The sequence below is a fragment of the Myxine glutinosa genome, chromosome 12 (genome assembly GCF_964187855.1).
Source record: "Myxine glutinosa chromosome 12, kmMyxGlut1.1, whole genome shotgun sequence".
Taxonomy (NCBI): domain Eukaryota; kingdom Metazoa; phylum Chordata; class Myxini; order Myxiniformes; family Myxinidae; genus Myxine; species Myxine glutinosa.
Window position 1 is genome coordinate 106106800 of NC_136272.1, and position 14036 is coordinate 106120835.

The 14036-nt window shown below is 50.3% G+C and overlaps 1 protein-coding gene across 1 annotated transcript in view; it reads left to right on the forward strand.

Moving 5' to 3' along the window:
• The window catches only part of TMEM131 (transmembrane protein 131), a gene marked incomplete at its 5' end in the record, with an annotated part of 190748 nt that overhangs the window by 132029 nt on the left and 44683 nt on the right, over positions 1-14036 (forward strand). Inside the window, 4 exon segments of the mRNA XM_078766170.1 lie at positions 3448-3559; positions 4634-4775; positions 6123-6232; positions 6627-6693. Coding sequence (XP_078622296.1) covers positions 3448-3559; positions 4634-4775; positions 6123-6232; positions 6627-6693 — 431 coding nt within the window.

Below are 14036 nucleotides of genomic sequence, written 5' to 3' on the forward strand. Positions count from 1 at the left end.
GCTAGCATGTGCGATCCCCACTGCGCGGCGAATGTCGTGGGCAAGTTCCCCGATGGCTTCCTGGGGCTTGCGCTTTCGCAGCGCGAGCTGAGCTTTAACAAGCTCGCTCTGCTGTTCTATGCCGAATCGATTAATTAGGGCGTCGCGGAGGGCTGGCAGGGTGAGAGCACCCGCTGGTAATGCCGTCAGTACCTCCGCCGCTGCGCCGCGCAATGCGGCCACTAGGTGTACTCCACCTTCGTCCTCACCCCAACCGTTGCCCTTACACACACAGTCGAACTGCGCCAGGTACGCGCTTTGATCACTCTTGCCGTCATACGGCGCGAGTGGGACCTTGTGGGACCACCTCGCATGCGAGTCGTTGCCCGCCTGCCGGACCCCGTGCGTCGCCCCTTGCGGGGTCAGCGCGGGGCCGAACCGGCCGGGCCCCCACAGTACATTACCCCCAAGGGGCTCTCGTGCCTCCCCGGTCCCTCCAACAACTACCCCTGTTGGTGTCGATGCATGGGTCACCCCTCCGCAACCCGCTACCCATTCTATACCACCACAACCTTGCTCACCCACACCTCGCACCTCTCGTTCCATACCCTCCGGACCAGCCATACACCTCACTCGTGGCCTCTCACGAACATCCGGGTCTATCTCGACCCCCAAGCTTATTAAATCACCTGGCGCATCATACGCACGACCATATTGGTCACCACTTACACCGGGTCCTCTTTCTCTTCGCTTCTCCTCCATCACCTGCGAATCCCTCATCCGGTTAATGAGCACATCATCACGATCCGAACACAGACTTTGGACCAATTCTTTTACTTCCTCCTTTATCTCTTTCTTATCCTCTCTCCGTCGCTTCTTAATTTCGCTCACCCCTTCTTCCACTTCTTCTAATTTCTGCTTCACCTCCTTCATCTCTTCGTGCGCCCCTTTAAGTTCTTCCTCTAACTCCACTTTATTTTTTTATATGTGCTCCCGCACCTCCCGCTCTTTAACCTCCATCACCTCTACCACCTTGTCCATTTTCCTCGTCAGGTCCTCATGTACCGTCTGACACTCTTTTTTAATTACCCCTACGTCCTTTTTCATCTCCTTCTGTGTCGATTTTAAACCCTCTATTACCGCTGTGTTCTTCTTTACCTGGTCCCCCAACTCCTTTTGTCCCACTGTCAGTTGTTCTACTCCCAGCGTCAACTCCTCTATACCACCTTGCAATTTTACAGTCCCCTTTCTCACCTCCTTCTCCATGCGCTCCTTACAGTGCCTCACCTCCTCGCGCACTCCTCCGACCTCCTCACTCACTCCTCTTCTGATCTCCTCTCCCATCACTTGCATCTCCTGCCCAGATGCCACCCTCATCTGCTCCATTTCCTCCCTGTGAGCATCCAGTTTGGTTTCTACCCCCATTCTGACCCCCTCTATCTGCTGCCCCATTTGGTTAACTTCCCTTTCCGCTTGGTCCCTCATGTCCCTCAATTTGCCTTCCATCCTGTTTTCTAACCCCTCTAACCCATTTTTCACTCCCTCTATCTGCTTCTCCTGGGCAGCCATTCTATTTTCTACCCCCTCTAACCCCTTTTGCATCCCTTCCATTTGATTCTCTTGAGCGGCCATTCTGTTTTCTACCCCCATTAACCCCTCCTGTATTTCCCCTAATCTATTGTCTAATCCCTCAAATTTGTTGTCTAGTCCCTCAAATTTGTTTCCTAATCCCTCTATTCTACTCCCTAACCCTCCGATCTGGGCCCCCATGTCCTCCCTCAATTTCTCGCTATTGGACCCCATCTTTTGTTCTAACCGTTGGCTATTCTGGGCCATAAGGGCCTTCATTTGTATTAAAAAAAGGTTCAAATCCACCAGGGGCGCTGCCACGGTCGCGGGCGCGGTCGCCGTGACCAGCGAGGCGCCATTTCGCGCGCCCGCCATGTCGGGCGCAACGACGCTAATTTGTGCGTCTGCTACCCTCGCTGCTTCGCTCTCCTCGCGTCCCTCAATTTGGTCCTGGACCGACCCTGCCTCACTCTCCACTACCGGACCCCAGCCGTCTTGGTCTGCCATAGCGCGACTTTCAAAATTCGGGTTTTTATTTTCGTAAAACAAATTCAAATTTCGCCGTTATAATTTCGCGCGGGAAACGCGCTCCGAATCGATTCTACTACAAATTTGGGCCTAATAAATTTAGTCCCGGGTCCGAATTCCACTCCTCGACACCAATTGTTACAGACGCGGTGGTGGATGTTAGTTTACCGAGCGGTTTGGTATGACCACGTCTGCACAAGTTACCCGATTATGCTCGAACGTTGACTAGTCGCGCTACGCTAGATCAATGAAGGAAAAGGACACACGGCTGGGTTCAAATGACACGACACCAAGGGTTCAGTTCTCAAGACCTCCGGAGGAGGTTATATTAGGGCGGAAGGTCAGATTACAGGGATGAGAGGGACAGCATAGAAAGACAAGCACTTAGACACACTCTTATATTAACCCCAACAGACGACAGATAAACGGGACAAAAGGCTGACTCACACGGGGATTGATGGCAAGGAAAGCGGGTATCGATGGCTCAAGGTGCACTCTTGGCTCAAGGACAGGGTACTGTACGGTCCAGTAGATGCAGGGAGGTCACAGCGCTCGGAGGTCACGACTGGTTCTTCCTCTTCAAGCTCGGGGCGCATCTGACGTCACGTCCGGTACGTGGCCGCGTATATCCGGCGGGGAGTCACACGCCCTCGGCTCGTTAGCTCCGCCCCAGATGGAATCGGCTCGTTGCTTCTCATTGGGTGCGTGCGGGGGGGTTACCGGCTCCACCCTTGACGAGGGGCTGACAGGGAGCCCCTTCGTGGTAACCCCGTGGAGCGCATGGTCATGGCGGCTAACCGAGCCGGTGTGAGGACGCACACTCCCCCCGCGCGCCGTTGTTGTAGTTGTTGTTGTTGTAGCTGTAGTTGTTGTTGTTGCTGTAGTTGTTGTTGTTGCTGTAGTTGTTGTTGTTGTTGTTGTTTGGGGAAGAAGATGGGAGGAGGTAAGGGAAGGTCCTAAACTCACTACTGGTGCCATATAATCACATTCTGGTGCAACGAAGAGTCAGAATTAATGGAAACGAGTCCTTAACTGACATAGACTAAGAATAACTAGCAAGATGTCCGAAAGTTGTCTACGTGTGATGCGGTGGACCTGGGCACGACATTTAATGGGGGAAAAAGGGGAAGGTCGGTTCTACAGAGTGTTATTTACAGGCAATGGGACTAGGGAATGGGGGATTGGGGATAGTTGGGGAGTATTGGGGAAATAGGGGAGTATTTACAAGCGGATATTGAGGCCAAATGCCATATCCGCAACAATATATTATATAATGTATATATATATATATATATACACATATACACATATACACATATACACATACACACATATCTATCGTGATCAGTACTTCCTGATGTGCACACACAGCTGGTGCACGGTGGTTGGACGTCCTCCGGAAGGAGACTGTCGAGCTGGATTCACAGCTGTACCGGGAACTCCAGCAGAGATGGGCATCCCTGCGAGATAAAGGCCTCTTAAGGTGTGCGTGCGTGCACGCGCCTGATTGTGATTTATGGGATGATCAGTTTCCAACCTTTGCTTGGGCATCGCGCTCTACTTTTAATTTTACGATTGGGCTTTGGGAATAGTTTTTGCTACTCTTATAGAAAACGTGTCACAAACTGCATCTGTAACAAAATGTTGTGTAAAGTGGATGATTGAAAAATTATTTGCAGGCTATTCATATTGATGGATATTCATCTTTCCAATGTTTTGTATATTTTGTTTTTAATTTTTATAATTTCCTTGTTAACCATTCAGTCAGATGTGCAGAAAGTGATCTGCAACGTTAACTTGCTCAATAAGGTCCAAAATGGTCTTACAAATGTAATGTATTGTTGTGTGGGCAAGAGGTTTGCCTATCTGCTGAGTCCAAAATTTGACATCTGGTGGCTGGTGTTGCTGAGAATGTCTTCCCATTTTCATCTGTCATTTCACTTGTGATGGGGATCACAATGTTCAGGTTCTACCAGCCGCTACCACCTGCTTACTGTTGTCGTCTGCTTTCCTTTTGATCATGTATATTGATTTCGAATTCTTGAAGTTTATCTTTTCAGGCTAACCCCTGCTCTGGCAGGGAAAATGGCCTTAAAATGCCTGTTGTTGTTGTATCTTTTCAAATATTTATCTTTAGGCTTTATGGGACATTTGATTGTTTGTTTTGAAATCTCCTCATTTGTCATTGTTTTAATTTTATATGAACTATTCTGCTTGGCCTTTTGCTCCTTCCCGGCCGGCCCAATAATCCTTCTGACCTTTTTGGTTTGCTTAAACTCTCACTGTCTCTCCTTCCACGCTCTGACAATTGTCCGAGTCCAGCTGATGAGCCTGGTATTATAAAGTAGAAAGTGTGCAGCATTGGTTTGGAGGTCGTTTCGATTTTCTCTTCGTATACTGCATTCTCCTATTTCTTGTTAATTTTGCTGTGTATGATTAGCTTTGGCAAGTTCCATTATTCAACTATATTTGTCATTGGCTGCCCCAGTGATTTATTGTATAATTGATCAGTCTACAACCTGAAGCACCCAGGTAGCAATACCTATTTTTTACACAGGCCTGAAGGGACATTCGAGGTGAACACAGACATCTTTAAGAGTGTGGCTGTGCGCGTAACTGCACAGCTCACGTGGCCTTCTTTGATAAACAAATCTCAGAGGCTGCTTTCATTTCCCCTGACCAGCCATAACACCACCACGGTAAGTATCCAGTGATGCCGCTAAGTTTGTCATTCATGAACTGCTCCAGTAATTTAGTTTGAAGTTTTTCTTCTTTGTTATTAATTTAATTTGATTTTAATTTGTGCATTGCGATGAATTTCCTTTGTAGGCTGTTTCCCCTTTCCTCGGAAGCTAAATTGTGTTTTGGAATTTTTACTGGCCTATATGAGGCAGTTACTTTTGTTTCGCAAAAAAGATGACTGACTGCTGAAGGCTGACTCTGCTGACAATATAAATCTCAGAAGTTCTGCCAATTGGTGGATTCCTGCTCGTTTGCTTTATAAAAGTGGTTGTTATTTAGGGAGATGTAATAATGGGAAGCAGCATTGAGGTTCACTCGAGGGAGCCCTGATGTTGCTTTCCTCCTTATTAAGTTTCCGATTAACATTGGGATAGCCCGAAACAAATTGGATTTCACGTTTGCAAGGAGCAGCTGGTCTGAAACACACGACTGCTAGATGCTTCACCATGCAAGTAGTATATGATGTAGGATGTCATCATGCACATTAACTTTTAAAAAGGAAGCACTTGGACCTGGTTAGTGAATATTTACCCATGTGTAGACCTTAACGATCGAACTCGTTTTCTCAAAACCACATGATTTGGTCAGTTTGTACGACTGTCTATCTGATCTGCACACATCAAGTTGTGAAGCGTGAGTTCTACTTCTTCGTGTGCAACACAAGGCTGTGAGCTAGCTTCATTGGTTGATGGTACAGCTGATGCAATGCCCTCTGCTGCTTAGAGCAGGAATTTGGAATTTGTTCATGGTGCCAGCGGTAGATCACCACTCGTTGCAAAGGACACTGTGCGATCTTTGACATCCACCAACTAATGCCGACAGAGGGAACACCCAGTTCAATGTCTATCCGCAACCTTAACTTTGTAATAGGAAGGCACACGCATCGATGAATCACCCTGCCTGTGAAACACCGGGATGACAGTTCATAGTTGGGTCGGGATTCTAATCCAGGCTAGACAGTTTATAGTCGAGTGCATACCTCTAGGACCTAGGCCATCCTCCTACTCCTCCCACCCCTTCCTGCCCCTCACCGCTGACCCACTCCCCCTCCCCCCAAATAATTAAATTCCTGCTGCTGGACCACCTAACCTTTAAAATTAATTCATCAAGATCATTACATTTTTATTTAATAGGTTTTAGATGAAAAATAAATAAAATGGTTGACTTGCAAGTTTAATTAAGATGTGATGACAAGCTTTTGTAATAATTGTAATAATTGGCTGAATACAGTTAAGAGTCTGAGGTTGCATTGAAACCCAATGCCGAGACCTTTTCCACCCTTATTCTCCGTTCTTTCTATCCAGGTCGAACAGTTGCTTCTGGAAAATCCCACCGACGTGCCTGTGTCGTGCCAAGTGTTATCCCTCCGCTGGCATCCCAATCCTGCCTCCGTTATAAAGCTGCTGAGTGATAGGTGTGTTGTGGATGGGTGGCAAGAAGTGGAGAAAATAATAACTTCTCAATTGTACTGCTTTCTCACACTCCCCGATCATATTGCATCAACAGTCAGAATTTGAAATGATTGGCTGTCAGTGATTTAGAGCTTTTGATCGTTTCTCCACAGTCATGTTTGCTGTGTAGCCCAATTTCCATTTGCGATGTGTTCATAGGCTTTGCAGGCATTTCAATTCTCAATTTCCCTGCCCCCCTCCCCCACCCACACGATAACATTCCAACACATATTTCATCATTTCAACTCTTGCTTTCATTTCCAATTTCCGATTGCACACAAGGATATTTGCACAGATGCATCAATAAGATTTATTGCATTCCTAATGGTCCATATTCATCTTTTTCTTTTTTTTCAGGTTGAACTTGGACATGTATCATATTGAAGAAACGGAAGCATTTCTTGTGATGCCTGACTCTAAACTGGTGAAGTTTGTTTTGTTTATTTATTTATTCAGGTTACATTTTGACACCTTCCAAGAGGAACTTGGATTGTTTCTCAGGGGATCCAGTTAATTAAAAAGCCCCTGTTCCACCATTTGTCATGAAAATCGAGCTCAGACACGACTTGACCTCTGGGTAGGTTTAATATCATTTAGATCTGAAGTACATCCTGTAAAAATACATTCATGCAACAGGCATTAAAATCAGAGTATTTCATGAGCAATGGTCGATTCAATATGGCAATGGTCCAATAGAGAGGACAGTCAGCGCAGCATTTAGGGGCGTACATACCATTCAAACTACAGGACTATGTCACAGTGAGTTCCGCTGGAGTGTCCGTGCGCCCCGGTTGTCCCGGGTCTTATAGACGCCCCTTTTGAAGCGAGCACACCCTGGGTTCACCTTAGTATAATTTCACTACATTCTCCCCGCCGTTAGAACTATACTGCCGCTCGGCAGGTTGCAAGCAAGCATCAGCAATAATCGAATGGGTCACGTCAATCCACGTCAGTCGGTCCACCCGTAGCGGTCGGGGCGGCGAACTTCCCTGCCAGTTCGTGTTCGGAATCTACCGGGCATGGCGTCCCCAAGCCCGGAGTCCCCCGCGTCGGAATAGCCGCCGGAGGTGGGAGTCTGAGGGGGCGCCCCAGCGCCTTCGGGCACGGGAGTGGGGAACGACGGAAGTAACGGTGGTAGTTCCATAGGGGAAGCTTCGGTAGAGTCCATAGACTCGTAGACGGGTTCGTCGATATCCCTGTCGTCCCCACATTGGGCGAGATGGCGTACGGAGACAGTAGACTCGCGGCCATCCGCCGTTAACACGCGAGCATGCTCGGGATTAGCCTGGAGGACCTGCACCTTGTCAACAAGGGGGTCGTACTTGCTAGCGCGAACCGCTCGTTTGAGATAGGCGGGCCCCGGTTCAGCGAGCCAGCTGGGTAAAGATTGGATACTGCCGGAGCCTCTAGGGTGGTGGAACAGTTGTTCGGGAGGAGTCTGGTTGGTGGCGGTACATAGGAGAGCCCGGATCGAGTTTAGAGCGGCAGGTAGCGACCACGCCCATTTATCGAGGCCTTGGCCGAGGGTCCGGAGGCTCAGTATGACGGCCCTCCATATAATCCCATTAAAGCGTTCGATCTGCCCATTCGCTTGGGGCCGGTACGGGGTGGTGTAGCTCGAAGCGACATTATGCTGGAGCAAGTAGCCCCTCACCTCCTGGGACAGGAACACCGCACCCCGATCGGTATGCACGTAGGCCGGATACCCGAACATAGAAAACAAATTCTGCAGGCACCGAATAACCGTGGCAGCCGACATATCCCCGCACGTGTAAGCAAAGGGGAATCGTGAATACTCATCGACGATAGTGAGCAGATAGCGAGAGTTGCTCGACATTGGCAGCGGCCCTTTGAAGTCCATCGCCAAGCGCTCCCACGGTCTAGTAGCCCTAACGAGTGTCCCCATAGGAGGGTTATAAAAACGCGGTTTGAGTTCCGCACAGATCGCGCAATCACGGCAGATGCGGCGGATGTCCTCAATCGAGTACGGCAGATTGCCCTCGCGCACAAAATGCGCGAAGCGCGTTACCCCGGGATGACACATAGTGCCGTGCAAAGTGCGCAGCCCCTCCAAAGTTACAACCCCCGCGCAAGTGGCCGGCCTCGATAAGGCGTCAGCGACCAGGTTATCCTTCCCCGGGCGGTATTTGATGGTGTAGCAGAAGTCGGCGAGTTCGATACGCCAACGGGTGATTTTCTCATTCTTAATGCGCTGAGCATGTAAGGTGTCGTACATAAACGCAACGCTCTGTTGGTCCGTGACGATTTGGAAACACCGCCCAAGCAGATACGGCCGCCATCGCCGAATTGATTCGACGATCGCGTATGCTTCCTTTTCGACAGACGAATGCCTCCGCTCGGCGGAGGTGAGAGTCCGCGAGAAGAAAGCCACAGGGCGGCCCCCTTGGGAGAGAGTCGCCGCTATCGCATGATCTGAGGCATCACTCTCCAAAACGAAAGAGGCACTCTCGTCAATCGTCGCGACAGCGGCGCCAGCGATGTCGACTTTAAGGCCCTCGAAGGCCGCCAGGGCGGCCGGGCCCATGGGGAAAGTGTCGCAGGCCACGAGGGGGCAGAGCTTCGCGTAGAAATTTTGCACCCCCTTTGAATAGTGGGCGAACAGCCCGAGAGCGCGTTTCAGTGAAGCCCGATCGCTAGGCGGAGCCATATCGAGCAAAGGGCGCAGACGCTCCTTATCCGGAGAGACGGAGCCATGGGTCACGGTGTACCCCAAAAGGTCTACCGTGCGTAGAGAGTATCGACACTTAGCTGCATTCATGGTTAGGCGATATTTCCGCGCGACTTCGAGGAAGCGTTTCAGATTAGCGTCGTGATGCTCCTGGTCATACCCACAAACCGTAAGATTGTCCAGATAGACAAAGACATCGGTCAAATTCTCCTTCGCAACGAGGTCATCCATAGCCCTCTGAAAACAAGCGACTCCGTTAGTTACCCCAAAGGGAAGTCGCGTGAACTGGTACAACCGCTGACCTGATTCAAAGGCTGTAAAGACGCGATCAGCCCTAGAGATGGGGACTTGATGATACGCACTACGCAGATCGAGAGTGCTATAAACGGAATACAGGGCCACCTGGCGTACCAGGGCGTCCATCCCCGGTAAGGGGTAGGCATCCAGCTGTGTAAAACGATTAATCGTCTGCGAATAGTCGATTACCATGCGCCGGCGGTGGGCCTCACTCCGCACCACTAAGACTTGGGCCCGCCACGGTGACCTACTGTGTTCTATAATACCGTCCTTTAAGAGCAGGGCCGTTTCTTCCGCAATGAATTGCGCGTCCGCGCGAGAGTAGCGCCGCGATTTGACGGCTACAGGGGTACAATCAGTGGTCAGGTTGGGGAACAGTGAGAGAGGCTCCATGTCCATTTGAGTGAGGGCGCACACAGCGAGCGTGTCCGGCCCACCGAAGTCTATTTCCAAACGTCCATGCCGCTTAAGGAAATCAAGTCCTAACAGAACGTCAGCGCATAAAGCAGGTAATACCATGAGATACACGTCCGGGAACGTGCGTCCCTTTATCACAAGTTTCAATCGACACGCCCCTTTTGTGCTCAACCGAAGTCCCTGAGAGGCCATGAAGATCCGGCGGGTTGTCCCGAGAACCGGCCACCCATGTTGATGCACGAGTCGCTGATCGATAAAACTATCCGTTGACCCCGTGTCAATCAAAGCTTGCGCAAAAACGCCCGCGACCGTGAGCGGAATGATGGCCTGCGCAAGGCCGGCAGACCCGGCAGGTATTGTACCGGCCGGGCGAGAAGATCGCGCCTCGCGGGTGGATCCCACGCCGGCTGCAATCCTTCGGGCAGCGTCGGCAGGTTGGGCCTCAGCAGGAGCATTGAAGTCAGTTGGCTCATCAGCAGATTCATTTGCTAGAGTGGGTGTGTGTAGGTCGTAAGAGCCGCCGCCAGATGGCGCTCGAGTCACGTGAGAAAGATCTCTGCCGTCTGCAGATTCATATGCCAAAGTGAGTGCATGTAATTCGTAAGAGCCGCCGTCAGATGGCGCTCGAGTCACGTGAGAAGGATCTCTGCCGTCTGCAGATTCATATGCCAAAGTGGGTGCATGTAATTCGTGCTGCGTTTGCCGCACATCGAGAGGAGTTTCCACAGCAGGAGCATGTCGCTTGTTTGAAGTAGGCGTTCGAACGCCAGTCAAGGTCGGTCGCGCTGCGGCCGGTCGCGTTCGCGCCATTTGTTTCGGCGGCCCGGTGTATCTCACCAAGGTCGGGCGTGCAGCCAGAGGCCCGCGAGAAGGAGAGCGGCTCATCAAAGCCGAGTGAGGCGCCCCCTCCGGCGCTCGATCCGTTGGCTCCGCGATGAGCCCATTCAAGGTCGCGCGGGGACGCGTGCCCCGAGCGGCCTTCCTGCAGACCTTTGCAAAATGGCCCTTGGTGGAGCACAGGTGGCATGTAGCCTCCCGAGCCGGGCATTCAGAGCGAGGGTGCTGCCGATTCCCGCAAAAATAACATTTTGCATACCGGTCAGGCCGTGGCCGGGCAGCGGCGGCAGCAGTGAGGCCGGAAGCGGAGTTCGCTTCAGGAGCACCCGGAGTCTCGGCCGTGGTGGTCGGGTCCTCCTCCGTATCCTCGGCGGTAGCCCTCTCCGGTCGCGCGAGTTGAGAGGCCCCCGCCACGACTCGTGGGTGATCGTATGTGGTGGATTGTTCTCGGGCATCTGTATATACGCGCGCCAGCCGTAGTGCTTCCGTAAATGTCAGATCCGCGACCTCCAGGAGTCGGAGCCGCAAGACCCCAGAACTAATTCCGGAGATGAATGAATCTCGGAGCAAGTCGTCCTGCACTTGCTCGTGGGTCCGTACGTCCTGCACACAGTCCGCCAACAGGTAGCGCAACTCCTGCGCGTAGCGATCGATCGATTCAGATGGTTGTTGTCGCCGCTGGGAGAGTTGATGCCGGCCGTGCACAGCGCTCCGTGTTTTTACGTATAAGCGCTTCAGCTCGGCTAGTGCCGTAGCGTACGTCTCAAATCGAGCTATGTTCCGGAACACGGTGTGATAGACCTTCGACTGTAACACGGACAGCTTCATCGCAGCGGTGGGCTCTGTTTTGTGAGCAGCAAAATAATTCTCCAGCGTTTTGAGCCAGTGAGTGAACTCCGATGCTGATCCCTCAGCTTGAGAGTCGGCTCCGAGAATTGGTACCACGATCATCTTGTGGTCAGCCATTCCGGCGATCTAAATGATATTAAATGTCATGAAAATCAAGCTCAGACACGACTTGACCTCTGGGTAGGTTTAATATCATTTAGATCTGAAGTACATCCTGTAAAAATACATTCATGCAACAGGCATTAAAATCAGAGTATTTCATGAGCAATGGTCGATTCAATATGGCAATGGTCCAATAGAGAGGACAGTCAGCGCAGCATTTAGGGGCGTACATACCATTCAAACTACAGGACTATGTCACAGTGAGTTCCGCTGGAGTGTCCGTGCGCCCCGGTTGTCCCGGGTCTTATAGACGCCCCTTTTGAAGCGAGCACACCCTGGGTTCACATTAGTATAATTTCACTACACCATTGTTGTAGTAAGTTCAGGAATCTCCTTTAATCAAGTCGTTTATTAAAGACGATACCAAGCTCTCACAGAGCACACGGCCATCATGACGAGCCGCCATTAACCACTCCAGCCACGCCCCCCTACGTCACTACGCAGTATGTAGTACCAATCACAACATCTCCCTTTCATTGAAATTATTATGTTTGTATGCAACAAAACACTACTAAACTAAATCAAAATAATAAACACAATCAGACACAACTTGAACCACACATAGATGGGATATGGGGTTACTGTTATAACTCTTAACCAAAATGTAATTACTGCTCAGTATGATTAGCTAAAACAGAGAAAACACAGAATCATTCCAATCAACGCATTGTCTCTGCACCAATATTACAAGGGCTGATTTCTGGTGGTCGTTATTCACTATCACGATATCTCGACGGTTTTCGAATCACACGGCCTGATCTGGTCGAGTACGGAGAGTTGTCCGGCCTTGTTGTCTCAGCACTCTCGTCATCCTTGGAGCTGGAGCAGCCATTAGTTTCCATTGCTGAAGCGTCGTTGTTGAAATGTACGTGTCGAGCAGTTGGTAGACTTTGATGTGTTGGTTGGGTCGGTTCGTCCTTCCACTTGGCGCCACAATCGGGTGGATGAAGTTCACGCAAATGTGCCCTGGTTCTTCGAAGATGCGTCCCGTTAGGCGTCTGTACTATATACGAGCGGGGTTCATTACAGCGGGCCACAACTTTCCCAGGGTACCATTGGTGCGTGTCCTTGTTCAGAATCCGAACCCGATGTCCAATAGCCAATTCAGGTAATTGCGGCCCAGCCGTTCTGTTGTATTGCTTCGCCATCCGGTCTCCACGTTCCTTCAATCGTTCCTGAATTTCCTGATGCCTTTGTTGTGCAGGAACCAACAGACGACTTGGTAGGTTGGTGCATATGGGCCGGTTGAACAGCATTTCGCTTGGACTTGGGAGGTGGGAATCTACAGGTGTGAACCTCAGCTGTTGAAGTGCAATATCTATGTCACTCCCTGATCTAATACACTTTTTGATCATGTTCTTCACTGTTTGAACTTGTCTCTCAACCAATCCATTACTGCGTGGATACCTCGGCGATGTTGTCGTGTGTTTTACATTCCATTTGGTACACATATCACAGTACGGCTTACCCACATATTGAGGTCCATTGTCCGATATGATCTCCAGAGGTGGGCCGAACATACTGAAACACTCAGATGTGGCCTTGGCTACTGCACTGCTCGTCGTGTATTCCATTCTCTTCACAACTGGGTACTTGGTGTAATAAAACGTCACCAAGAGGTAGGTCTGCCCGTGCAGCTCACACATATCACTGGCTACCTTTGTCCATGGTACCGCTGGTATCTCATGAGCTATCATAGCCTCACGCCTTTGTTCTGGTTGGTTCTCTTGACTTGCCTTACATGTTCTGACAGCTCTTTCAATGTCCAGATATATACTTGGCCAGTAAACACATTCGCGTGCTCGACGTTTTGTCTTTTCGATCCCCATGTGCGCCTCATGGAGCTGGTCGAGGATATCCTTCCGTAGCTGCTCTGGAATTAGTACCTGTCGACCTTTGAAGAGAACACCGTCACAAATACCAATTTCATCACGGTATGGCCAGTACGGACGTAGGTCCACAGGCAGCTCTGTAATCCTAGCAGGCCACCCTCGATGTACAACCTGCTGCAATGCTCGAAAGGTTCTATCAGCCTTTCCACACTCTCCGAGTTGGTCCTGTTTCCTTGAGCTGAAATCAATGAGGTCAAAGCGATGATGATCATCCACATCATCAAGCTCAATACCATCTACACGTGTGTCCAACTGCAGTTCCTGATTGTTCTCTGGGTTCGGTAGCCTTGACAGCGTGTCTGATAGCATCATCTCGTGGCCGGCCTTATACTCCAGATCAAAATCGTAGCCTTGGATTTTCACAAGAAGGCGCTGAAGCCGTGGAGGGGCGCTTGTAAGCGGTTTGCTGATGATCATGACCAATGGTTTGTGGTCTGTGTATACCTTGAAGCGTTTCCCAAACACATAAGTATGGAACTTCTGTATGCCAGCAACAAGGGCCAGGGTTTCTCGTTCAATGTTTGAATATGCAGACTGAGTGGGTGTCAGAGTACGTGACGCAAAAGCAACAGGCTTGTCATCCTGCAAAAGGCATGCACCCAGTCCCTTCTGTGACGCATCTAC